At 35.7% G+C, this 27,050-nt stretch overlaps 2 protein-coding genes and 1 long non-coding RNA gene across 3 annotated transcripts in view; all 3 read right to left on the reverse strand.

Moving 5' to 3' along the window:
* LOC106130836 (pneumococcal serine-rich repeat protein) overlaps positions 1-18,783 on the reverse strand; it is a 32,161-nt gene extending 13,378 nt beyond the window's left edge. The window contains exons 1-31 of the mRNA XM_060947735.1: positions 18,732-18,783; positions 18,547-18,597; positions 18,037-18,087; positions 17,448-17,498; positions 16,277-16,324; positions 16,009-16,050; positions 15,649-15,696; positions 15,352-15,402; positions 14,722-14,772; positions 14,210-14,260; positions 13,622-13,672; positions 12,451-12,498; positions 12,183-12,224; positions 11,823-11,870; positions 11,526-11,576; positions 10,888-10,938; positions 10,397-10,447; positions 9,820-9,870; positions 8,649-8,696; positions 8,381-8,422; positions 8,021-8,068; positions 7,724-7,774; positions 7,086-7,136; positions 6,579-6,629; positions 3,494-3,541; positions 3,225-3,266; positions 2,865-2,912; positions 2,568-2,618; positions 1,930-1,980; positions 1,439-1,489; positions 862-912 (exon numbers count right to left, since the gene is read on the reverse strand). Of these exons, the coding sequence (XP_060803718.1) occupies positions 862-912; positions 1,439-1,489; positions 1,930-1,980; positions 2,568-2,618; positions 2,865-2,912; positions 3,225-3,266; positions 3,494-3,541; positions 6,579-6,629; positions 7,086-7,136; positions 7,724-7,774; positions 8,021-8,068; positions 8,381-8,422; positions 8,649-8,696; positions 9,820-9,870; positions 10,397-10,447; positions 10,888-10,938; positions 11,526-11,576; positions 11,823-11,870; positions 12,183-12,224; positions 12,451-12,498; positions 13,622-13,672; positions 14,210-14,260; positions 14,722-14,772; positions 15,352-15,402; positions 15,649-15,696; positions 16,009-16,050; positions 16,277-16,324; positions 17,448-17,498; positions 18,037-18,087; positions 18,547-18,597; positions 18,732-18,783 (1,522 nt within the window). The remainder of the gene's footprint in view (positions 1-861; positions 913-1,438; positions 1,490-1,929; positions 1,981-2,567; positions 2,619-2,864; positions 2,913-3,224; positions 3,267-3,493; positions 3,542-6,578; positions 6,630-7,085; positions 7,137-7,723; positions 7,775-8,020; positions 8,069-8,380; positions 8,423-8,648; positions 8,697-9,819; positions 9,871-10,396; positions 10,448-10,887; positions 10,939-11,525; positions 11,577-11,822; positions 11,871-12,182; positions 12,225-12,450; positions 12,499-13,621; positions 13,673-14,209; positions 14,261-14,721; positions 14,773-15,351; positions 15,403-15,648; positions 15,697-16,008; positions 16,051-16,276; positions 16,325-17,447; positions 17,499-18,036; positions 18,088-18,546; positions 18,598-18,731) is intronic.
* A 275-nt stretch (positions 18,784-19,058) lies between these two features.
* Positions 19,059-19,845, reverse strand: LOC132902527 (uncharacterized). Its single transcript, XR_009657157.1, has 3 exons — positions 19,812-19,845; positions 19,512-19,553; positions 19,059-19,136 (listed from the first exon to the last, which is right to left on the reverse strand). It is a non-coding gene; the product is annotated as an uncharacterized LOC132902527 (long non-coding RNA).
* Positions 19,846-20,763: 918 nt separating this feature from the next.
* On the reverse strand, positions 20,764-25,605 carry LOC132902493 (uncharacterized). The gene is made up of 7 exons (XM_060947737.1): positions 25,286-25,605; positions 24,092-24,127; positions 23,530-23,553; positions 22,274-22,315; positions 21,712-21,756; positions 21,210-21,254; positions 20,764-20,804 (listed from the first exon to the last, which is right to left on the reverse strand). The coding sequence occupies exons 1-7, from the start codon at positions 25,419-25,421 to the stop codon at positions 20,764-20,766; spliced, it is 369 nt and encodes a 122-aa protein (XP_060803720.1). The 5' UTR covers positions 25,422-25,605.
* Positions 25,606-27,050: the final 1,445 nt, after the last annotated feature.

Consider the following 27,050-nt stretch of genomic DNA (forward strand, 5'->3'; position numbering starts at 1 on the left):
ATGTATGTATGTTACTTGCAAGTTGAGATATTAATTTGTAAATTATTTTAAACTTTCACGTTTCAAGTTTCATATACTATATATGTATATGTTAATGATACAGATATTAAACGCTCACGAAACGTACCTTAAATTAAGCTCGGATATCAAAAATAAAGGTACGTTATGTTATATTTTGTCAGACTACAGGCTCTTTGGTGCGTAGCGGGTCAAGTCGTTAAGGTGTCGGATTAAAATCGTGATGCACGTATAGGCACGGGTTGAAATCCAACCACAGTACTGTACCAACGATTCCTTTCAGAGATATGTGAGTGTTGTTGATGTTCTTACGGTGAGGGAAAATAACATGAGGAAACTGGCACATTCAAGCAGCTGGATATGCACTGATAGGGTTAGGTTCCCCTGCTAGAAATCGTTTCGTATTAAAACCTAATCCAGGAAATTGATTGTAAGTTAATGAAACATCAACAGCTCTTGATAAATAGATTGATCATTGAGCTGAACGTGGCCTTTTAGTCTTTTCTCAAGACTGTTGGCTCTGTTTACCTCGTAAAAGATATAGACGTGACTATAATATGTATGTATGTCTGTATGGCTCTTATCTTTTAATTGGTCTATCGTTATTAGTTTCCGATTAAATAATTGTCTAATTTTGATCTCTGCCTACTTTTTGATGTTGTTATACATACATACATAAAATCACGCCTCTTTCCCGGAAAGGCAGGCAGAGACTACCTCTTTCCACTTGCCACGATCTCTGCATATTTCCTTCGCTTCATCCACATTCATAATGATGTTGTTAACTGTACTTTATTAGACTATAAATGATGGGCTTAAAATTAGTTGGTATGAGTATTTTACCTGCGGCATTAGCGGCGGCAGCGGCATTTGCTGATGAGTTTGGACCATTTGCTGTAAATTTAATAATATTGTGAAGGGTTTCATACGAGTTCATAAAAAATAGTACAAGTGAATTGTATGATGTAAGACATTAACTAGTTTAAAAAAATTGAAAGCTAATTTATATATAACACAGTAATTTTAAAACCTTTTATTGAATCTTGATACCCCAATGTATTATTATATTTTATTGTTGTTCATTAATGAGCTTATATACTCCTTGATGACGTCCTTGGTTCTATCTATACATACATACATATGGGCACGTCTATATCCCTCGCGGGGTAGACAGAGCCAACAGTCTTGAAAAGACTGAATGGCCACGTTCAGCTATTTAGCTTAATGATATAATTGAGACTCAAATAGTGAAGGTTGCTAAACCATCGCTTAAAAAGAATCCCAAGTTTTTAAGCCTATCCCTTAGTCGCCTTTTACGACATCCATGGGAAAGAGATGGAGTGGTCCTATTCTTTTTTGTATTGGTGCCGGGAATCATCCGAAATAGCCTTAACATTAGAAGTAGGTATGTGTATCTTACCTGCGGCATTAGCGGCGGCAGCGGCATTTGCTGCTGCGTTTGGACCAGTCGCTGCAATGTATTATATAATACATATATTTATACATGCATATAAACACGTCTTCTTATCTTACGAAGTAGACAGTGTACACAAACTTAAAAAGATTGGAAGCCCACGCTCAGCTTAAAAAGCAGTTTAAACAGAAATGGACTGTAGTATAAACACTATAGAGAATTATCCATCCTCAAATAGATTTCAAGTGATTATTATGTACATACTTACAAATATATAATCACGTCTTTATCAACAGTCTCGAAAAGATTGAAAGGCCACGTTCAGCTGTATGGCTTAATGATGCGGAATTGGGATACAAATACTGACACGATACTAGCTTAGGTAGGTACAATAAGAATCCCAAGTTTATTAGACTTTCTCTTAGTCAATGTTTACGACATCCGTGGCATTTTTTTTACATTCATCCAGCCAACTAATTAGGTAATGTTTTTATTACCAACGGCGTTGGCGGCAGCGGCGGCATTGGCTGATGTACTGGGAGCACTAGCTGTAAATATAATACACATGATTACATCTTTATCCCTTACGGGGTAAACAGAGCCGACAATCTTGAAAAGACTGAAAGGCCACGTTCAGCTTTATGGGTTAATGATGGAATTGAGATTCATATAGTGATACGTTGCTTTTGTAGTTATAGCGGGAACGTAACTTTGCGGATAAAAATTTGCGGATAATTCAGCTTTGTAGTTATCACAGCTTATAAAAAATGGTAGGTAACAGACAGACAGACAAACAAATTATGTATTTCCGTGTCCGATCTAACAACAAATGCTTCAATTAAAAAATATACTATATATTATATACAGTAAAATTACAGTTATTAATGGTAGACTTGGCCGGTATTTCATATTATTGTGCTCAAATCCTGAATGCAATACTCTGTAGTATTAAACTGTTGTTAAAGACAATGCAAAGGCCAAAAAACAAAATTGACAAAACAAAAAATATCTTACTAGACGTAGGTACTTATCAGAGCTGGTTAAAACCATAATAATAACCATTTTATGACTAAGTATACAAATTTAAGGAAACATAAAAGTAAGTGTAAAAAAAAATAAGTAAACAGAATCTCACCAGATGATGACTCAGAGCTGGATGATGTGGTCGAAGCACTGGTGTTGCTTCCTGCAAGCGTTACGTAAATGTCAACACCTTCTTGTGACTACAAACGTTTTAGAAAACGCGAGAGCAGAACATTATAAACATAGGTAAACATGACTCTGCATGGTTTGTCACAACACTCCATCCACTTGTCGAGAGCACTCGAGCTTTTGATATCTTAACAAAATAACTAATGCAATACACATACGTTGACTAAAATGAAAACCTTGGAATCTAACAGTTTAAGAAAAAAAGTAACCAGAATCTCACCAGTTGATGACTCAGAGCTGGATGATGTCGGCGGAGGACTGGTGATTGCTGCAATCATGACGTTGCTGTCAACATCTTGTTGTTACCATAATAAACTTTTCTGAAGCCTTATAGCATTTGAAATGATTAACGCTTGCCTACAAGGCCTTTATAACAATCTAACCGCTTGCTAACGGGGCCAACACAGCCAAGTGCTTGCTTCTGGAGCATTAATGGGCATGTCAATTTTTGCCTTTGGGGCAGCATCAAAGTTGTCCTTTCCTTTGTTAGCAATGTAATGTGTTAAAAAGCATTAAAAATTGTAAAAGAATAATCAAAGAATCTTAAAGAAGATTAATCGGAGACAAAAAACAATCTTACAAGATGTCGCAGGAGGAGTAGGTGGAGCACTGTTGCTGCTTCCTGCAAGCATAACGTAAATGTTTAAAACTTTCTTGTAACTTTCTTAACAAATATTTAAAAAAAACATGGAAATAAATTAGAACGCTAGACGAAACAGAGAGACAAAATTACTGTATTTTTATATGTATTTTGACTAAAATTAGAATCTCGGAATCTAAAATGAAAGTGTAAAAAAATATGATATGTAAGAAATATAAGAAAAGAAGTGTAAGTAACCAGAATCTCACCAGTTGATGACTCAGGGCTGGAAGATGTCGGCGAGGCATTGGTGCTTGCTGCAATCATTACGTAAATTTCAAAACCATTACAAAAAAGAATAGGACCCCTCCATCTCTTTCCCACGGATGTCGTAAAAGGCGACTAAGGGATAGGCTTATAAACTTGGGATTCCTCTTTTAGGCGATGGGCTAGCAACCTGTCACTATTTGAATCTCAATTCTATCACTAAGCCACACAGCTGAGCTTGGCCTATCAGTCTTTTCAAGACTGGTGGCTCTGTCTACCCCGTTAGCGATATAGACGTGATCATATGTATGTATGTATGTATGTTACTTGCAAGTTGAGATATTAATTTGTAAATTATTTTAAACTTTCACGTTTCAAGTTTCATATATACTATATATATATATGTTAACTAGCTGTTGCCCGCGACTTCGTCCGCGTAACCCACACTAAAAATGACGAAGTTTCATACAAACTTGCAACCCCTATTTCACCCCCTTAGGAATAGAATTTGCAAAAATCCTTTCTTAGTGGATCCCTCCTAATTAAAATCTACCTTCCTGCCAAATTTCATCATTATTGGCTCAGTAGATTTCGAAATTTCGTGATTCCTAAGTGAGTGTTTTTCGCTTTTATATATATAGATAATACAGATATTAAACGCTCACGAAACGTACCTTAAATTAAGCTCGGATATCAAAAATAAAGGTACGTTATGTTATATTTTGTCAGACTACAGGCTCTTTGGTGCGTAGCGGGTCAAGTCGTTAAGGTGTCGGATTAAAATCGTGATGCATATAGGCACGGGTTGAAATCCTACCACAGTCCTGTACCAACGATTCCTTTCAGAGATATGTGAGTGTTGTTGATGTTCTTACGGTGAGGTGAGTAAAATAACATGAGGAAACTGGCACATTCAAGCAACTTTATATGTACTGATAGGGTTAGGTTCCCCTGCTAGAAATCGTTTCGTATTAAAACCTAATCCAGGAAATTGATTGTAAGTTAATGAAACATCAACAGCTCTTGATAAATAGATTGTTCATTGAGCTGAACGTCGCCTTTAGTCTTTTCAAGACTGTTGGCTCTGTTTACCTCGTAAAAGATATAGACGTTACTATATGTATGTATGTCTTTATAGCTCTTATCCGTTAATTGTTCTATCGTTATTAGTTTCGGATTAAATAATTGTCTAATTTTGATCTCTGCCTACTTTTTGATGTTGTTATACATACATACATACATAAAATCACGCTTCTTTCCCGGAGAGGTAGGCAGAGACTACCTCTTTCCACTTGCCACGATCTCTGCATATTTCCTTCGCTTCATCCACATTCATAACTCTCTTCATGCAGGCTCGGCGGTTTCGGGTTGATGTTGTTAACTGTACTTTATTAGACTATAAATGATGGGCTTAAAATTAGTTGGTATGAGTATTTTACCTGCGGCATTAGCGGCGGCAGCAGCATTTGCTGATGAGTTTGGACCATTTGCTGTAAATTTAATAATATTGTGAAGGGTTTCATACGAGTTCATAAAAAATAGTACAAGTGAATTGTATGATGTAAGACATTAACTAGTTTAAAAAAATTGAAAGCTAATTTATATATAACACAGTAATTTTAAAACCTTTTATTGAATCTTGATACCCCAATGTACGTTTCTTTACGACGATACTTTTTATTGTTGTTCATTAATGAGCTTATATACTCCTTGATGGCGTCCTTGGTTCTATCTATACATACATACATTTTGTCACGTCTATATCCCTTGCTGGGTAGACAGAGCCAACAGTCTTGAAAAGACTGAATGGCGACGTTCAGCTATTTAGCTTAATGATATAATTGAATTGTAATTTTAAAACCTTTCACTTGAGATCCAATATTCTCGATACCGGAATAAGCGTTATTTTACGATTTTATTTCTAATTATTGTTGATGAAAAGAGTTCAAAAGATTGAATTGATTTTTAAGCTCAAGCCCATATGACGAATAGCAAAAAGTCCGTGCGGCCGACTCGCCAGTTACGTACACGGTTTGCACGCCTACGAGATTATAGCGGCAAAACTCTGCTACGCGCTACGAACTACGCAGTACGAGCTATGGCTGTAGTATTACCCGTAACTTGAGTGTAAAATTAGGGCTTATCGATTTAGGGCTGGGCATGTAGGGTTAGAAATTAGGCTCTACACGAGATCTAATTACTTTTTGACAGTGCGAGCTATATGGTCTCGTATTGGCAACTTTTAACATGAAATGTTTGTGGGATTACATTTCTTTTTGTAGGTTGCTTACACTTTTATCCCGTAATGCAAGGGTTTAAGAGATGTTTAAAAAAAACTGAATAATATTTTCATTTGATGAAAAGTCTGTGTTCTCTGTACTTGTGTATTATTTTCATGTCTCAAACAGAAAATTAAGTTTCCCTATTTCAGATTCTCCTTTTTTTAGCCCCCTCAACTTAACATGATCCCGTAATAAACAGAATTCTTCAACGTGCTGTTATTTCTGAGGTACAGGGGTGAGGAAGGGAAAGTTGGGAGGGGAGGGGGGTTTTTCGTACACACTGCAGCACTTTTTATACGACTCTATCAAAAGATTTACCTCTCCGAGACCGCATTCAGACCTCCAGCGCCAAAACTTGCGGAAGTCTCAAACAAACTTTCACCCCCTAGTTTAAGGGTTGGGGGGTAAAAGTTCCAAGTTTTATGATTTTTTTGTTGTTTGGGTACTAATACTAGCTTACATACCAAATTTCAGTTTTCTAGGACTTCAGGAAGTACCTTAAGAATTTTGATGATCATCAGTGAGTGAGTGACGAAATCGGGGTATTTTATAATATCAATAAAATCTAAAGTATAAGAGCTATGCAATTGAAACTTTAGAGGTTTATTAAGTCTATCATTGACATCATATCTCGAAAATTTTGTTTATCTGGTATAACCCAAACTCAAGTTATGAAGGTTCAAAAATACGACGAACCACTTCGAGAAAAGGTAGGTAGTGCCCTTGCGCTTCGCTTGGCTCGTATTGGCGGGGGCACTACCATGCCCCCAGATAATAATATTAGAAGTAGGTATGTGTATTTCACCTGCGGCATTAGCGGCGGCAGCGGCATTTGCTGCTGCGTTGGGACCAGTTGCTGCAATGTAGATAATATGTAAATAATATAGTAAATACATTTATACATACATACCTATAAACACGTCCTCATTTCTTACGTAGTAGACAGAGCTCAAAATCTTAAAAAGATTGGAAGCCCACGCTCAGCTTAAAAAACAGTTTAAACAGAAATGGACTGTAGTGTAAACACTATAGAGAATTATCCATCCTCAAATAGATTTCAAGTGATTATTATGTACATACTTACAAATATATAATCACGTCTTTATCAACAGTCTCGAAAAGATTGAAAGGCCACGTTCAGCTGTATGGCTTAATGATGCGGAATTGGGATACAAATACTGACACGATACTAGCTTAGGTAGGTACAATAAGAATCCCAAGTTTATTAGACTTTCTCTTAGTCGCCGTTTACGACATCCGTGACATTTTTTTACATTCATCCAGCCAACTAATTAGGTAATGTTTTTATTACCAACGGCGTTGGCGGCAGCGGCGGCATTGGCTGATGTACTGGGAGCACTAGCTGTAAATATAATACACATGATTACATCTTTATCCCTTACGGGGTAAACAGAGCCGACAATCTTGAAAAGACTGAAAGGCCACGTTCAGCTTTATGGGTTAATGATGGAATTGAGATTCATATAGTGATACGTTGCTTTTGTAGTTATAGCGGGAACGTAACTTTGCGGATAAAAATTTGCGGATAATTCAGCTTTGTAGTTATCACAGCTTATAAAAAATGGTAGGTAACAGACAGACAGACAAACAAATTATGTATTTCCGTGTCCGATCTAACAACAAATGCTTCAATTAAAAAATATACTATATATTATATACAGTAAAATTACAGTTATTAATGGTAGACTTGGCCGGTATTTCATATTATTGTGCTCAAATCCTGAATGCAATACTCTGTAGTATTAAACTGTTGTTAAAGACTATGCAAAGGCCAAAAAACAAAATTGACAAAACAAAAAATATCTTACTAGACGTAGGTACTTATCAGAGCTGGTTAAAACCATAATAATAACCATTTTATGACTAAGTATACAAATTTAAGGAAACATAAAAGTAAGTGTAAAAAAAAATAAGTAAACAGAATCTCACCAGATGATGACTCAGAGCTGGATGATGTGGTCGAAGCACTGGTGTTGCTTCCTGCAAGCGTTACGTAAATGTCAACACCTTCTTGTGACTACAAACGTTTTAGAAAACGCGAGAGCAGAACATTATAAACATAGGTAAACATGACTCTGCATGGTTTGTCACAACACTCCATGCACTTGTCGAGAGCACTCGAGCTTTTGATATCTTAACAAAATAACTAATGCAATACACATACGTTGACTAAAATGAAAACCTTGGAATCTAACAGTTTAAGAAAAAAAGTAACCAGAATCTCACCAGTTGATGACTCAGAGCTGGATGATGTCGGCGGAGGACTGGTGATTGCTGCAATCATGACGTTGCTGTCAACATCTTGTTGTTACCATAATAAACTTTTCTGAAGCCTTATAGCATTTGAAATGATTAACGCTTGCCTACAAGGCCTTTATAACAATCTAACCGCTTGCTAACGGGGCCAACACAGCCAAGTGCTTGCTTCTGGAGCATTAATGGGCATGTCAATTTTTGCCTTTGGGGCAGCATCAAAGTTGTCCTTGTCTTTGTTAGCAATGTAATGTGTTAAAAAGCATTAAATATTGTAAAAGAGTAATCAAAGAATCTTAAAGAAGATTAATCGGAGACAAAAAACAATCTTACAAGATGTCGCAGGAGGAGTAGGTGGAGCACTGTTGCTGCTTCCTGCAAGCATAACGTAAATGTTTAAAACTTTCTTGTAACTTTCTTAACAAATATTTAAAAAAACATGGAAATAAATTAGAACGCTAGACGAAACAGAGAGACAAAATTACTGTATTTTTATATGTATTTTGACTAAAATTAGAATCTCGGAATCTAAAATGAAAGTGTAAAAAAATATGATATGTAAGAAATATAAGAAAAGAAGTGTAAGTAACCAGAATCTCACCAGTTGATGACTCAGGGCTGGAAGATGTCGGCGAGGCATTGGTGCTTGCTGCAATCATTACGTAAATTTCAACACCATTACAAAAAAGAATAGGACCCCTCCATCTCTTTCCCACGGATGTCGTAAAAGGCGACTAAGGGATAGGCTTATAAACTTGGGATTCCTCTTTTAGGCGATGGGCTAGCAACCTGTCACTATTTGAATCTCAATTCTATCACTAAGCCAAACAGCTGAGCTTGGCCTATCAGTCTTTTCAAGACTGGTGGCTCTGTCTACCCCGCTAGCGATATAGACGTGATCATATGTATGTATGTATGTATGTTACTTGCAAGTTGAGATATTAATTTGTAAATTATTTTAAACTTTCACGTTTCAAGTTTCATATACTATATATGTATATGTTAATGATACAGATATTAAACGCTCACGAAACGTACCTTAAATTAAGCTCGGATATCAAAAATAAAGGTACGTTATGTTATATTTTGTCAGACTACAGGCTCTTTGGTGCGTAGCGGGTCAAGTCGTTAAGGTGTCGGATTAAAATCGTGATGCACGTATAGGCACGGGTTGAAATCCAACCACAGTACTGTACCAACGATTCCTTTCAGAGATATGTGAGTGTTGTTGATGTTCTTACGGTGAGGGAAAATAACATGAGGAAACTGGCACATTCAAGCAGCTGGATATGCACTGATAGGGTTAGGTTCCCCTGCTAGAAATCGTTTCGTATTAAAACCTAATCCAGGAAATTGATTGTAAGTTAATGAAACATCAACAGCTCTTGATAAATAGATTGATCATTGAGCTGAACGTGGCCTTTTAGTCTTTTCTCAAGACTGTTGGCTCTGTTTACCTCGTAAAAGATATAGACGTGACTATAATATGTATGTATGTCTGTATGGCTCTTATCTTTTAATTGGTCTATCGTTATTAGTTTCCGATTAAATAATTGTCTAATTTTGATCTCTGCCTACTTTTTGATGTTGTTATACATACATACATAAAATCACGCCTCTTTCCCGGAAAGGCAGGCAGAGACTACCTCTTTCCACTTGCCACGATCTCTGCATATTTCCTTCGCTTCATCCACATTCATAATGATGTTGTTAACTGTACTTTATTAGACTATAAATGATGGGCTTAAAATTAGTTGGTATGAGTATTTTACCTGCGGCATTAGCGGCGGCAGCGGCATTTGCTGATGAGTTTGGACCATTTGCTGTAAATTTAATAATATTGTGAAGGGTTTCATACGAGTTCATAAAAAATAGTACAAGTGAATTGTATGATGTAAGACATTAACTAGTTTAAAAAAATTGAAAGCTAATTTATATATAACACAGTAATTTTAAAACCTTTTATTGAATCTTGATACCCCAATGTATTATTATATTTTATTGTTGTTCATTAATGAGCTTATATACTCCTTGATGACGTCCTTGGTTCTATCTATACATACATACATATGGGCACGTCTATATCCCTCGCGGGGTAGACAGAGCCAACAGTCTTGAAAAGACTGAATGGCCACGTTCAGCTATTTAGCTTAATGATATAATTGAGACTCAAATAGTGAAGGTTGCTAAACCATCGCTTAAAAAGAATCCCAAGTTTTTAAGCCTATCCCTTAGTCGCCTTTTACGACATCCATGGGAAAGAGATGGAGTGGTCCTATTCTTTTTTGTATTGGTGCCGGGAATCATCCGAAATAGCCTTAACATTAGAAGTAGGTATGTGTATCTTACCTGCGGCATTAGCGGCGGCAGCGGCATTTGCTGCTGCGTTTGGACCAGTCGCTGCAATGTATTATATAATACATATATTTATACATGCATATAAACACGTCTTCTTATCTTACGAAGTAGACAGTGTACACAAACTTAAAAAGATTGGAAGCCCACGCTCAGCTTAAAAAGCAGTTTAAACAGAAATGGACTGTAGTATAAACACTATAGAGAATTATCCATCCTCAAATAGATTTCAAGTGATTATTATGTACATACTTACAAATATATAATCACGTCTTTATCAACAGTCTCGAAAAGATTGAAAGGCCACGTTCAGCTGTATGGCTTAATGATGCGGAATTGGGATACAAATACTGACACGATACTAGCTTAGGTAGGTACAATAAGAATCCCAAGTTTATTAGACTTTCTCTTAGTCAATGTTTACGACATCCGTGGCATTTTTTTTACATTCATCCAGCCAACTAATTAGGTAATGTTTTTATTACCAACGGCGTTGGCGGCAGCGGCGGCATTGGCTGATGTACTGGGAGCACTAGCTGTAAATATAATACACATGATTACATCTTTATCCCTTACGGGGTAAACAGAGCCGACAATCTTGAAAAGACTGAAAGGCCACGTTCAGCTTTATGGGTTAATGATGGAATTGAGATTCATATAGTAATACGTTGCTTTTGTAGTTATAGCGGGAACGTAACTTTGCGGATAAAAATTTGCGGATAATTCAGCTTTGTAGTTATCACAGCTTATAAAAAATGGTAGGTAACAGACAGACAGACAAACAAATTATGTATTTCCGTGTCCGATCTAACAACAAATGCTTCAATTAAAAAATATACTATATATTATATACAGTAAAATTACAGTTATTAATGGTAGACTTGGCCGGTATTTCATATTATTGTGCTCAAATCCTGAATGCAATACTCTGTAGTATTAAACTGTTGTTAAAGACAATGCAAAGGCCAAAAAACAAAATTGACAAAACAAAAAATATCTTACTAGACGTAGGTACTTATCAGAGCTGGTTAAAACCATAATAATAACCATTTTATGACTAAGTATACAAATTTAAGGAAACATAAAAGTAAGTGTAAAAAAAAATAAGTAAACAGAATCTCACCAGATGATGACTCAGAGCTGGATGATGTGGTCGAAGCACTGGTGTTGCTTCCTGCAAGCGTTACGTAAATGTCAACACCTTCTTGTGACTACAAACGTTTTAGAAAACGCGAGAGCAGAACATTATAAACATAGGTAAACATGACTCTGCATGGTTTGTCACAACACTCCATCCACTTGTCGAGAGCACTCGAGCTTTTGATATCTTAACAAAATAACTAATGCAATACACATACGTTGACTAAAATGAAAACCTTGGAATCTAACAGTTTAAGAAAAAAAGTAACCAGAATCTCACCAGTTGATGACTCAGAGCTGGATGATGTCGGCGGAGGACTGGTGATTGCTGCAATCATGACGTTGCTGTCAACATCTTGTTGTTACCATAATAAACTTTTCTGAAGCCTTATAGCATTTGAAATGATTAACGCTTGCCTACAAGGCCTTTATAACAATCTAACCGCTTGCTAACGGGGCCAACACAGCCAAGTGCTTGCTTCTGGAGCATTAATGGGCATGTCAATTTTTGCCTTTGGGGCAGCATCAAAGTTGTCCTTGTCTTTGTTAGCAATGTAATGTGTTAAAAAGCATTAAATATTGTAAAAGAGTAATCAAAGAATCTTAAAGAAGATTAATCGAAGACAAAAAACAATCTTACAAGATGTCGCAGGAGGAGTAGGTGGAGCACTGTTGCTGCTTCCTGCAAGCATAACGTAAATGTTTAAAACTTTCTTGTAACTTTCTTAACAAATATTTAAAAAAACATGGAAATAAATTAGAACGCTAGACGAAACAGAGAGACAAAATTACTGTATTTTTATATGTATTTTGACTAAAATTAGAATCTCGGAATCTAAAATGAAAGTGTAAAAAAATATGATATGTAAGAAATATAAGAAAAGAAGTGTAAGTAACCAGAATCTCACCAGTTGATGACTCAGGGCTGGAAGATGTCGGCGAGGCATTGGTGCTTGCTGCAATCATTACGTAAATTTCAACACCATTACAAAAAAGAATAGGACCCTTCCATCTCTTTCCCACGGACGTCGTAAAAGGCGACTAAGGGATAGGCTTATTAACTTGGGATTCCTCTTTTAGGCGATGGGCTAGCAACCTGTCACTATTTGAATCTCAATTCTATCACTAAGCCAAACAGCTGAGCTTGGCCTATCAGTCTTTTCAAGACTGGTGGCTCTGTCTACCCCGCTAGCGATATAGACGTGATCATATGTATGTATGTATGTATGTTACTTGCAAGTTGAGATATTAATTTGTAAATTATTTTAAACTTTCACGTTTCAAGTTTCATATACTATATATGTATATGTTAATAATACAGATATTAAACGCTCACGAAACGTACCTTAAATTAAGCTCGGATATCAAAAATAAAGGTACGTTATGTTATATTTTGTCAGACTACAGGCTCTTTGGTGCGTAGCGGGTCAAGTCGTTAAGGTGTCGGATTAAAATCGTGATGCACGTATAGGCACGGGTTGAAATCCAACCACAGTACTGTACCAACGATTCCTTTCAGAGATATGTGAGTGTTGTTGATGTTCTTACGGTGAGGGAAAATAACATGAGGAAACTGGCACATTCAAGCAGCTGGATATGCACTGATAGGGTTAGGTTCCCCTGCTAGAAATCGTTTCGTATTAAAACCTAATCCAGGAAATTGATTGTAAGTTAATGAAACATCAACAGCTCTTGATAAATAGATTGATCATTGAGCTGAACGTGGCCTTTTAGTCTTTTCTCAAGACTGTTGGCTCTGTTTACCTCGTAAAAGATATAGACGTGACTATAATATGTATGTATGTCTGTATGGCTCTTATCTTTTAATTGGTCTATCGTTATTAGTTTCCGATTAAATAATTGTCTAATTTTGATCTCTGCCTACTTTTTGATGTTGTTATACATACATACATAAAATCACGCCTCTTTCCCGGAAAGGCAGGCAGAGACTACCTCTTTCCACTTGCCACGATCTCTGCATATTTCCTTCGCTTCATCCACATTCATAATGATGTTGTTAACTGTACTTTATTAGACTATAAATGATGGGCTTAAAATTAGTTGGTATGAGTATTTTACCTGCGGCATTAGCGGCGGCAGCGGCATTTGCTGATGAGTTTGGACCATTTGCTGTAAATTTAATAATATTGTGAAGGGTTTCATACGAGTTCATAAAAAATAGTACAAGTGAATTGTATGATGTAAGACATTAACTAGTTTAAAAAAATTGAAAGCTAATTTATATATAACACAGTAATTTTAAAACCTTTTATTGAATCTTGATACCCCAATGTACGTTTCTTTACGACGACGATACTTTTTATTGTTGTTCATTAATGAGCTTATATACTCCTTGATGACGTCCTTGGTTCTATCTATACATACATATGGGCACGTCTATATCCCTCGCGGGGTAGACAGAGCCAACAGTCTTGAAAAGACTGAATGGCCACGTTCAGCTATTTAGCTTAATGATATAATTGAGACTCAAATAGTGAAGGTTGCTAAACCATCGCTTAAAAAGAATCCCAAGTTTGTAAGCCTATCCCTTAGTCGCCTGTTACGACATCCATGGGAAAGAGATGGAGTGGTCCTATTCTTTTTTGTATTGGTGCCGGGAATCATCCGAAATAGCCTTAACATTAGAAGTAGGTATGTGTATCTTACCTGCGGCATTAGCGGCGGCAGCGGCATTTGCTGCTGCGTTTGGACCAGTCGCTGCAATGTATTATATAATACATATATTTATACATGCATATAAACACGTCTTCTTATCTTACGAAGTAGACAGTGTACACAAACTTAAAAAGATTGGAAGGCCACGCTTAGCTTAAAGAGCATTTTAAATTGAAATAGACTGTAGTGTAAATACAGCATAGAGAATTATCTATCCTCGAATAGATTTCAAGTAATTATTTTGTTCATACTTACAAATATATAATCACGTCTGTATCCCTTGCAGGGTAGACAGAATCAACAGTCTCGAAAAGATTGAAAGGCCACGTTCAGCTGGCTATGGCTTAATGACGCGGAATTGGGATACAAATACTGACACGATTCTAGCGCAGGTACAAAAAGAATCTCAAGTTTATTAGACTTTCTCTTAGTCGCCGTTTACGACATCCGTGGCATTTTTTTTACATTCATCCAGCCAACTAATTAGGTAATGTTTTTATTACCAACGGCGTTGGCGGCAGCGGCGGCATTGGCTGATGTACTGGGAGCACTAGCTGTAAATATAATACACATGATTACATCTTTATCCCTTACGGGGTAAACAGAGCCGACAATCTTGAAAAGACTGAAAGGCCACGTTCAGCTTTATGGGTTAATGATGGAATTGAGATTCAAATAGTGATACGTTGCTTTTGTAGTTATAGCGGGAACGTAACTACAAAATTTGCGGAAAATTCAGCTTTGTAGTTATCATAGCTTATAAAAAATGGTAGGTAACAGACAGACGGACAAACAAATTACATATGTATTTCCGTGTCCGATCTAACAACAAATGCTTCAATTAAAAAATATATATTATATACAGTAAAATTACAGTTATTAATGGTAGACTTGGCCGGTATTTCATATTATTGTGCTCAAATCCTGAATGCAATACTCTGTAGTATTAAACTGTTGTTAAAGATTATGCAAAGGCCAAAAAACAAAATTGACAAAACAAAAAATATCTTACTAGACGTAGGTACTTATCAGAGCTGGTTAAAACCATAATAATAAAAATTTTATGACTAAGTATACAAATTTAAGGAAACATAAAAGTAAGTGTAAAAAAAAATAAGTAAACAGAATCTCACCAGATGATGACTCAGAGCTGGATGATGTGGTCGAAGCACTGGTGTTGCTTCCTGCAAGCGTTACGTAAATGTCAACACCTTCTTGTGACTACAAACGTTTTAGAAAACGCGAGAGCAGAACATTATAAACATAGGTAAACATGACTCTGCATGGTTTGTCACAACACTCCATCCACTTGTCGAGAGCACTCGAGCTTTTGATATCTTAACAAAATAACTAATGCAATACACATACGTTGACTAAAATGAAAACCTTGGAATCTAAAAGTTTAAGAAAAAAAGTAACCAGAATCTCACCAGCTGATGACTCAGAGCTGGATGATGTCGGCGGAGGACTGGTGATTGCTGCAATCATGACGTTGCTGTCAACATCTTGTTGTTACCATAATAAACTTTTCTGAAGCCTTATAGCATTTGAAATGATTAACGCTTGCCTACAAGGCCTTTATAACAATCTAACCGCTTGCTAACGGGGCCAACACAGCCAAGTGCTTGCTTCTGGAGCATTAATGGGCTTGTCAATTTTTGCCTTTGGGGCAGCATCAAAGTTGTCCTAGTCTTTGTTAGCAATGTAATGTGTTAAAAAGCATTAAATATTGTAAAAGAGTAATCAAAGAATCTTAAAGAAGATTAATCGAAGACAAAAAACAATCTTACAAGATGTCGCAGGAGAAGTAGGTGGAGCACTGTTGCTGCTTCCTGCAAGCATAACGTAAATGTTTAAAACTTTCTTGTAACTTTCTTAACAAATATTTAAAAAAACATGGAAATAAATTAGAACGCTAGACGAAACAGAGAGACAAAATTACTGTATTTTTATATGTATTTTGACTAAAATTAGAATCTCGGAATATAAAATGAAAGTGTAAAAAAATATGATATGTAAGAAATATAAGAAAAGAAGTGTAAGTAACCAGAATCTCACCAGTTGATGACTCAGGGCTGGAAGATGTCGGCGAGGCATTGGTGCTTGCTGCAATCATTACGTAAATTTCAAAACCATTACAAAAAAGAATAGGACCCCTCCATCTCTTTCCCACGGATGTCGTAAAAGGCGACTAAGGGATAGGCTTATAAACTTGGGATTCCTCTTTTAGGCGATGGGCTAGCAACCTGTCACTATTTGAATCTCAATTCTATCACTAAGCCAAACAGCTGAGCTTGGCCTATCAGTCTTTTCAAGACTGGTGGCTCTGTCTACCCCGCTAGCGATATAGACGTGATCATATGTATGTATGTATGTATGTTACTTGCAAGTTGAGATATTAATTTGTAAATTATTTTAAACTTTCACGTTTCAAGTTTCATATACTATATATGTATATGTTAATAATACAGATATTAAACGCTCACGAAACGTACCTTAAATTAAGCTCGGATATCAAAAATAAAGGTACGTTATGTTATATTTTGTCAGACTACAGGCTCTTTGGTGCGTAGCGGGTCAAGTCGTTAAGGTGTCGGATTAAAATCGTGATGCAAGTATAGGCACGGGTTGAAATCCAACCACAGTACTGTACCAACGATTCCTTTCAGAGATATGTGAGTGTTGTTGATGTTCTTACGGTGAGGGAAAATAACATGAGGAAACTGGCACATTCAAGCAGCTGGATATGCACTGATAGGGTTAGGTTCCCCTGCTAGAAATCGTTTCGTATTAAAACCTAATCCAGGAAATTGATTGTAAGTTAATGAAACATCAACAGCTCTTGATAAATAGATTGATCATTGAGCTGAACGTGGCCTTTTAGTCTTTTCTCAAGACTGTTGGCTCTGTTTACCTCGTAAAAGATATGGACGTGACTATAATATGTATGTATGTCTGTATGGCTCTTTTCTTTTAATTGGTCTATCGTTATTAGTTTCCGATTAAATAATTGTCTAATTTTGATCTCTGCCTACTTTTTGATGTTGTTATACATACATACATAAAATCACGCCTCTTTCCCGGAAAGGCAGGCAGAGACTACCTCTTTCCACTTGCCACGATCTCTGCATATTTCCTTCGCTTCATCCACATTCATAATGATGTTGTTAACTGTACTTTATTAGACTATAAATGATGGGCTTTAAATTAGTTGGTATGAGTATTTTACCTGCGGCATTAGCGGCGGCAGCGGCATTTGCTGATGAGTTTGGACCATTTGCTGTAAATTTAATAATATTGTGAAGGGTTTCATACGAGTTCATAAAAAATAGTACAAGTGAATTGTATGATGTAAGACATTAACTAGTTTAAAAAAATTGAAAGCTAATTTATATATAACACAGTAATTTTAAAACCTTTTATTGAATCTTGATACCCCAATGTACGTTTCTTTACGACGATACTTTTTATTGTTGTTCATTAATGAGCTTATATACTCCTTGATGACGTCCTTGGTTCTATCTATACATACATACATATGGGCACGTCTATATCCCTCGCGGGGTAGACAGAGCCAACAGTCTTGAAAAGACTGAATGGCCACGTTCAGCTATTTAGCTTAATGATATAATTGAGACTCAAATAGTGAAGGTTGCTAAACCATCGCTTAAAAAGAATCCCAAGTTTTTAAGCCTATCCCTTAGTCGCCTTTTACGACATCCATGGGAAAGAGATGGAGTGGTCCTATTCTTTTTTGTATTGGTGCCGGGAATCATCCGAAATAGCCTTAACATTAGAAGTAGGTATGTGTATCTTACCTGCGGCATTAGCGGCGGCAGCGGCATTTGCTGCTGCGTTTGGACCAGTCGCTGCAATGTATTATATAATACATATATTTATACATGCATATAAACACGTCTTCTTATCTTACGAAGTAGACAGTGTACACAAACTTAAAAAGATTGGAAGCCCACGCTCAGCTTAAAAAGCAGTTTAAACAGAAATGGACTGTAGTATAAACACTATAGAGAATTATCCATCCTCAAATAAATTTCAAGTGATTATTATGTACATACTTACAAATATATAATCACGTCTGTATCCCTTGCAGGGTAGACAGAATCAACAGTCTCGAAAAGATTGAAAGGCCACGTTCAGCTGGCTATGGCTTAATGACGCGGAATTGGGATACAAATACTGACACGATTCTAGCGTAGGTACAAAAAGAATCTCAAGTTCATTAGACTTTCTCTTAGTCGCCGTTTACGACATCCGTGGCATTTTTTTTACATTCATCCAGCCAACTAATTAGGTAATGTTTTTATTACCAACGGCGTTGGCGGCAGCGGCGGCATTGGCTGATGTACTGGGAGCACTAGCTGTAAATATAATACACATGAATGAATTGGTATTTGCATCATGCTCAAATTTCTGAATAAATTCAGTTCTGTGGCAATAAATTTGTTTTTAAAGAATAATCAAAGACCAAGCAATGACAAAAATAAAATCTCACTGGATGATTTAGGAGGAGTAGGTGGAGCACTGGTACTGCTTCTTGTAAGCATAACATAATGTTAACACCTTCTTGTGTCTACACACATTTTAATAAAGCATTTAAGTATATTACATATATGTATAAAACTTGAGAAGAAAAAGAGAATTATAAAAATAGGTATACACAACTTTGCTTGGCTTGACACAGCACTGGTTCTACTTGTCTAAAGAATTCAGCTTCGGTTTCGATCTAAGAATTGGGCTATTTAAAATAACCTTATGAAATAACTAATATAATACACATACTTGGAATAAAATAAATAACTCTGCATTTAAAATGAAAATGAAAGAAATACATAAGTAAACAAAGTCTCACTAGTTGATGACTCAGGGCTGGACGATGTCGGCGGAGCACTGGTGTTTGCTGCAATCATGACGTTAATGTCAACATCTTGTTGTTATCAAAACATCTTAGTTGTTATCATAACAAGTTTAAGTATTGGCATTCCCGATGCATAAGTTTGACAGCAGAGGAACAATTAAATCATTATATATTTTGATTGCCGAAGGGGCTTCAGAAAATATCTACTCTACTATTTCACGCTTGCCTACGGGGCCTTCACGGGGAAGTGCTTGATTTCGGAGCCTTGCAGCATTAATGAGCATGATTAACATTTACTGCTGGGGCCTGGCAGCATCAAATCTGTCCTTGTCTTTGTTAGAAATGTTATGTGTTTAAATGCATTAAAATGTTGTAGAAGATTGATCAAAGAGCAATAAAGTATAAAAACAATCTTACAAGATGTCTCAGGAGGGGTAGGTGGAGTACTGGTGCTGCTTCCTGCAAGCGTAACGTCAATGTGAACACCTTCTTGTGACTACACACATTTTAGAAAACATGATACTTTCAATTAAAACATGAAAGAAAGATGGCATTATAAACATGACACGACGAGAATTAATTTAGGTTTCTCACCTAGACTAACTTGACTTTTTGATATTTAAACAAACTAACTTATGTAATACATGACCTACTTTACTTAAATTTGGGATCAAAAATTGAGGTGTAAGTAAAGAAAATAAGTAAACAGAATCTCACCAGTTGATGACTTAGGGCTGGATGATGTGGGCGGAGCCGTGGTGCTTGCTGGAATCATATGACAGTAATGTCAATACCTTTTTGTTACAATAATTAAAAAATAAATTTAAAAAAAGTGAAATTAGTATTGTAAATAATAGTTCGTAATTTCTTATGAGTTTTTTGTAATAGTTGTGAAAGATAAAAATATCTAACGAGATGTTTCTTCGGTGGATGAGCACAGCACTAGCGACAGTGCTCCCAGAAGGATTTTTCACAACGCATTTTGCGATTTGAAAAAAGTTGTCTGCTTTAACTTAATTATTAAAATATAATATGAGTTATCGTATGCTAAGTAAATGAGAAATGGGAAGCTTACATGATGACTCAGAGCTAGAAGATGGCGTAGTAGGCGTTGTACTACTGCCCGCTGCAAGCATAAAGTTATCAATATTGTTTGAGTACTTACGCATTTATAATTGAAAAAATAATACGAGTCATCATTGTAAAAAGTTGAATGAATTGTTAAAACTTACCACCTGCTACAGCTGTTAAAAAAAACGAAAAAATATAATATTGAAATGTCACTTATAATAGTTTGAAGTAGGGGTAGGACTTATGGTCCCGAAAATTTGTGGCGGATGGTGCAACTGAGAACTCGGCTAAATGATAGAGTGAAAATTCGTTTTCACGAGGTTTAGTAATATCATACATTGTATTTTTTAACTAGGGATTCCCTTTTAAAGATTGAATTCTTTCATCGGTTACTGAATAGAAATATAGGTCAATGACCGTAGTAATGATAGCGGTCACTGTTAGAGCAATGCGGGCTTCGTTTCAATTTTTCAACAAAGGTAAAGGTTCAGATGTGATTTCTCACTACGATCGGGTCGGTGTTAACGATCTTGTCCAATAATTCTTGTTCTTGGTTAGTTGGGATCTATTATTTTTTAGGATTATACCTTTTTAATATTTAACAATACATACCAATAGCGGCTGCGTTCCCGTTGCTTCCTGTAATGTTTTTAATGAAAAATAATAATAATTAAAAATAACGCATACCTACAATTATTCGATCCAACATTTAGACCTGTCAATTTAATTACTAGAATTTTTACTTTTATTTATTATTATACCTTTAATTTTATCAGCTGCTCCCAATCAAAATATATATGTAATATTCTCTTTTTTCTGAAAAATTGCATGAATTTTTTGCGTGTTGCTAATTTAAACTTATAAACAGGCAGAAATTCTACAATTCACATTTTTGTCGTATACATGTACATTTTTGGCTTCTGTTGGTCATATATACACACATATATATATCGATTATTTTTTGTAAATATGTCATTTCAAGTCCAGACATCGGTCAATTATAATAAATGTATGGATAATCAGTATAAAGTAATAAATGAGTACCATTTGCGCTCGATAACGCCGCTGCATTCGCATTTCCTCCAGATGCTAGAAAATAAAACAAAAATAAAGTATTTTTTACAACAGCTCATAAAATTAACTGATTTCATTATTTATTTAGCCAAATAACGGGGAAACATAAACCTAAGCAAAGAAAAATCTTTTTTTATAATAGTTAAAATTTTATTTAGACAGTCATTTATTTTACATCATTCGAAATAACATTGACACTTTGATCAAATCGCTGAAGTTCTGGCGAGAGATCAAGTCAAAGTGGCCAAAACCGACGAGCTTGTATGTAGGGGGTTATGAAGACGTAGTGTCTGAATACGGGATTCCAGGAAAAAAGGCATTATTTATATGTAGGTACGTGTAATTATGTTTTTGCTAAAGAACACGTCTGAATAAAAAAAAAAACAACCATCGACATATTTGCATTCTATACAAGTTGAGCAAACACAAATTAAAAATTTAAAATAAAATAAAATAAATCTTTTTTGGTTACCATTAGCAACCGACAATGCCGCAGCATTCGCTTTTCCTCCCGATGCTGAAAAAAAAAGTAAAATGAATTCGAAACCTGAATTTTTTTGAAAATTGAATTAAAAAAAAATCGTATTAGAATGACGTCCAGTTTGCTGGGTCAAGACACTGAACTGTTTGGTATGTAGGTCCCTTATGCGGTATAGGGGTGCACTAACAGAGGATTCCTGAAAGTCCTGGCACGATATTTAACGGGATTTTTCGTTTCATCCTATTCTTAATATAAAACTGATTTACTGACATTATTACAGCCGTAATCCAAACCGATGGGTCTAGAGATTTGAAATTTGACATGTAGGTTGGTTATGTGGTCTTTTTATAGTTGTTTTCCATTTTTTCCATGGGACGGAGTCGGCCTTTGTGGCGCAACGGTAATACGCTTGTCTGTGACACCGGAGGACCCAGGTTCGAATCTCGGTCAGGGCATGATGAGAAACTTTCTCTGATTGGTCTGGGTCTTGGAAAAAAAAATTTGTTATTTAAGTCACCCAGTTTTCTCAATAAATAAATAAATAATCACTTACCGTTCGCTTGAGATAAAGCTGAGGCAGAACTGTTTCCTGATGCTGATATGGAAAAAAAATTAAACATTCTTAAAATAAAAAACTACAATTCATATTCATATGTAAGAATCAAATACTTATAGGTAGAGAAATCAATTCATATTCAAAAGTAACTTATTTCTATATTTAAATTTTATTAATAACTAGAGGCCGCCCGCGACTTCGTCCGCATGGAAACCCTATCAATCCCGCGGGAACTCTGGGATAAAAAGTAGCCTATGTGTTATTCTGGGTCTTCAGCTACCTACATACCAAATTTCATGGTAATCGGTTCAGTAGTTTTTGCGTGAAAGAGTAACAAACATCCATACATCCATACAAACTTTCGCCTTTATAATAGTAGTAGGATTAAAATACTAACATAAAATAAAATTTTAACGAAACTGATAATACTCATAACTTATACTTATTTACAAATATGCCTGTCTAAACAAGATTGTAAAAATTCTAAATTCCATCATAAGGCCATACAGCCGTGGCCTTTCAGTCATTTCAAGATTGCTGGCTCTGTATACCCCGCAAAGGATAAAGTCTAAATGCAGATTGTAAGAGACTGATATCTTAACTAAGTCGGGGGTATTTTGTAAAATTAAAAGTATATTATTACACTAGACTCCAATGAACTTAAAGGAAAAATTGAAAGTAAATAACATACCTTGGGCTGTTTTTGTTTATGGAAAGACAAAAATAATAAAATTTATTAATGCACTTACTTACGCTTGACACACTGATTTTGGTATATTCAGAAATTGTAGTTACAAAATTGATTCATTGTTTTTGGGCATTATTAGCCTAAACACCTCATAATGCAATTGGATATTTACGTAGTAAAATTTTCTATACTCTGCATCTCACCCTTGAATGGCGTAAAAGACGACTAAAGGATAAGGGATATACTTGAGATTCTTTTTGTAGGCGATGGACTAGCAACCTATTACTATTTTAATCTCGATTCCATTGTTAAGCCATACAGTTCCATGTGGCCTTTTAGTCTTTCAAGCCTGTCGGCTCTGTCTACCCCGTAAGGGATAAAGACGTGACTATATGAACATTCATATAGTCAAGCTCATTCCATTTACATAGCTATGTAAATGATATGCGCTAGCAACCTGCACTTACACTTAAACGATTCTAACGACTACCGGCTCTGTCTCCACCGCAAAATATAATGATGTGATATTTATATTATACAATTAATACGTAAAATTAGTACATACCGACAGATTGAGCTATGCTGGTTGCTGGAAAATAAAACGAAAATCATCTGTTTAAAACAAAATGAAAAGTCTTTTTTGTAAATCTCGTAAGAAAAGATAATTAAAGTAAGGAGTTTGTCTCTTTGTCATCATTGTCATTAATCTTCATAGACATAAGTTTGCAAATGTATGTAACTAAATCTGGAAAAGGGCTAGACCGATTTTAGTTTCGAAATGTTTTCCGTTGTCCAAGGGAGGTAGATATGAAATATGATGAGTTATCTCTTTGGTTAATGATGTAGGTACGTATGTAATGTGCCGTGTGGTTCCCGGCACCAATAAAAAAAAGAATAGGACCACTCCATTTCGTTCCCATGGATGCCGTAAAAGGCGACTAAGGGATAGGCTTATAAACTTCGGATTCTTCTTTGAGGCGATGGGCTAGCAACCTGTCACTACTTGAATCTCAATTCCATCAATAAGCCAAACAGCTGAACGTGGCCTATCAGTCTTTTCGGGGCTGATGGCTCTGTCTACCCCGCGGGAAATATAGATGTGATTATATGTATGTATGTAATATTACCTGAGTTTGAACCTCCGAAGAAAGGGAAGTTGAATGCTGAAAATTGAAAAACACAAACATTTTTATATTGCACGTAAAACATCTTCATACAATGTTGACGCTTTAATTTGCAAATGATACAATACCATGAAACGACATTTTCGATTTTTTTTTCAAACCATACTTTTATCTGTTTAGTTTCTTGTTTGATTATTTTTTGTACAACTCATTGATCATGTTATTTAGTGTTTGCAACACTGAGTTAACCTGGTTACACCCACGATGACTCCACTACTTCAAAACGATGATCTTTGCTATTGCTGTGGCTGTTGAGATGAGAACATGCTGTTGAACGGCCTCTGTGGCGCAGCGGTAGTACGCTTGTCTGTGACACCGGAGGTCTCGGGTTCGAATCCCGGCCAGGGCATGATAAGAAAAGAACTATTTCTGATTCGCCTGAGTCTTGGATATTTATCTATATAAGTATTTATTATAAAATATAGTATCGTTGAGTTAGTATCTCGTAACACAAGTCTCGAACTTACTTCGAGGCTAACTCAATCTGTGTAATTTGTCCCGTATATATATATATATATATCTATAACTTCCATCGGTCGAGGAATACATGTAATTGTTGTATAATGTAGCTTCTCTTATTAACTGACTAATAACTGTAAAATAATATTAGTGCCGTGCGGTTCCCGGCACCAATACAAAAAAGAATAGGACCACTCCATCTCTTTCCCATGGCTGTCGTAAAAGGCGACTAAGGGATAGGCTTACATACTTGGGATTCTTTTTTAGGAGATGGTTTAGATACCTGTCCCTATTTGAATCTCAATTCTATCATTAAGCCAAATAGCTGAACGTGGCCATTCAGTATTTTCAAGACTGTTGGCTATATCTGCCCCGCAAGGGACAACGTGATCATATGTATGTATATGTAATATTAATATTCTAATATCTTGCTAGAGGTCTGATACTTGACATACATGGCTAAAGAACAAAGCATGGTGGGAAGACTGTAGATGGAGATACAACATAATTTATCCACAATTTATGTGAGCTGAGATATATACATAAAAATAACCAAACTGTACGAGAAAAGGTAAGTCGCTTAGCTCGTCTTGGTGTAGCACATTTTGTTTGCTAAACCAATCTTCAACTTGTAAACCTTTGCTAACATTAGTAGGTACTTCGAGTATTTTCACCAACCTGGTCTATTGATGTTAGGTGTTAAGGTCTGGTATCGAGGTAGCTCGATGCTTCCCGACGGCCTCCGAATCCGCAGTCGTAAGTATCGACAACGTGCGTTTGGATTTGTGAAAACACTCAAGCTTTTCAAGTACATAATCTCACATGGATTGTTCTTCAAATAGTCAGGAAGAAGGAAGAAGGCTGAGGAAATTTTTGATAATGACTCATGTGAGGGTTCTTAGATTTTTTAAACTCAGAACTATTTAGTGTTCTTGGAAAGTGACACGAGAAATACGTATTTAACAAAAACCCAACGATAAATTAATCAATACTTAGAACACAACTGGCCCGTTTAAAAGGTGCTTTAACAGAAGAATATTTTTCAGATCATGCCTCGCCAGGTATGGTTTATTTAAGGCGCAATTGATCGATCGATGAACAATTACAAAACGAAGAACCTAAACAAAGGAACAGCTGTGCAATAATAACATATTGCTAATAAGACACCCAATGAACTTTTCGTCCAATAAGCGATCAATGAAAGACAATTTAAACGTAATGATGAAGACAAAGAATTTCTTTGGAAGGTAGAAGGGGAAACCATGGGTCCCGGTAGCCACCTGGCGGACGTCAATACCATGTCAGAGGCAAATGATAACTCTCATTACAGGTGTCTTTGATTGTGGTGAGAATCAACATGCAAGCATCAGGTCTCATAGGTCATGGTTGTCATGCTCATAATATTATTTAATACAATAGAATTGAATTCAATATTTTGCCTAAAGGCGCTACAAAAGCTTAGCCTGGCTAATTTGGGGTTCTAAATATACTTAATCTTACGGAAGATATAGTGAATGAAATTCATGTAACCAATGATTTGCCTATCGAAACCATAACATTTTGAAAAAGTTTTAAAAATTTGTTTTAATAAAACACTGATTGTATTTAAAGTGAAGTACTGGCCATAAAAGGATCAGCTTCGAGTGTAAAACAAATTCTCATAGAAGAAAAAACTTTAGAGAAAAGAACTATCAATGCAAGTAGATCTAAATAAAAATTCATGGAAGAAAGATGTATCTCAAGGAGATTAAGAAGAATACGACTTGAATCAGAAATATTTCGAGTCAAACAAAAAATTGTATTTATATTTTTTTAAGTTGATAAAATATTGTGACATTATTAAAAGATTTTTGTCTACAAATTCTAACAAAGTATATGACTGAAGAACAAAATTGACATATGATTAAAGACTATGCGCTAATAAACATTTTTCGGTCTAATAAACAAAAAAAATCTGCTCAAGAACCATTTGATATAAAAAAGAATAAAAGTTTCTCAGTCGAAATTTTAAATAAACGATATACCTATATGTAATGATAAATATTTTTTTCTCTTAGAAAAGATGCAAATGAATAAGATAACTTACGGAATTGAGCATTTGACCCGCCAGGTTGGGCTACTAACAACCATATTATGGGCACCAGAAATTTTAATAGAGCCATGTTTGTGCTGAGAGCCCAAGACTGCTGTGCCACAGAAACACCAAGCAATTTATATATAAACAAAAAAGGTAATAAAATTTTAAATATCCATTTCGAACTATTTTGTCAGTTTTTCGTGGTCATGATTTCTACTTACCGTAAATAATTGCCATAATTAATTGTCCAAAAAATATAATACTTCTTGCTTTGCTTTAAGGATAAATTATTTTTTTATATCAATATCTATTTTATTTATATGTTTAGTTATTATTTCTCATCAGTTGGTTTATTAAAACATTTAC

This window comes from Amyelois transitella, chromosome 14 (genome assembly GCF_032362555.1).
Source record: "Amyelois transitella isolate CPQ chromosome 14, ilAmyTran1.1, whole genome shotgun sequence".
NCBI classification, from domain to species: Eukaryota; Metazoa; Arthropoda; class Insecta; order Lepidoptera; family Pyralidae; genus Amyelois; species Amyelois transitella.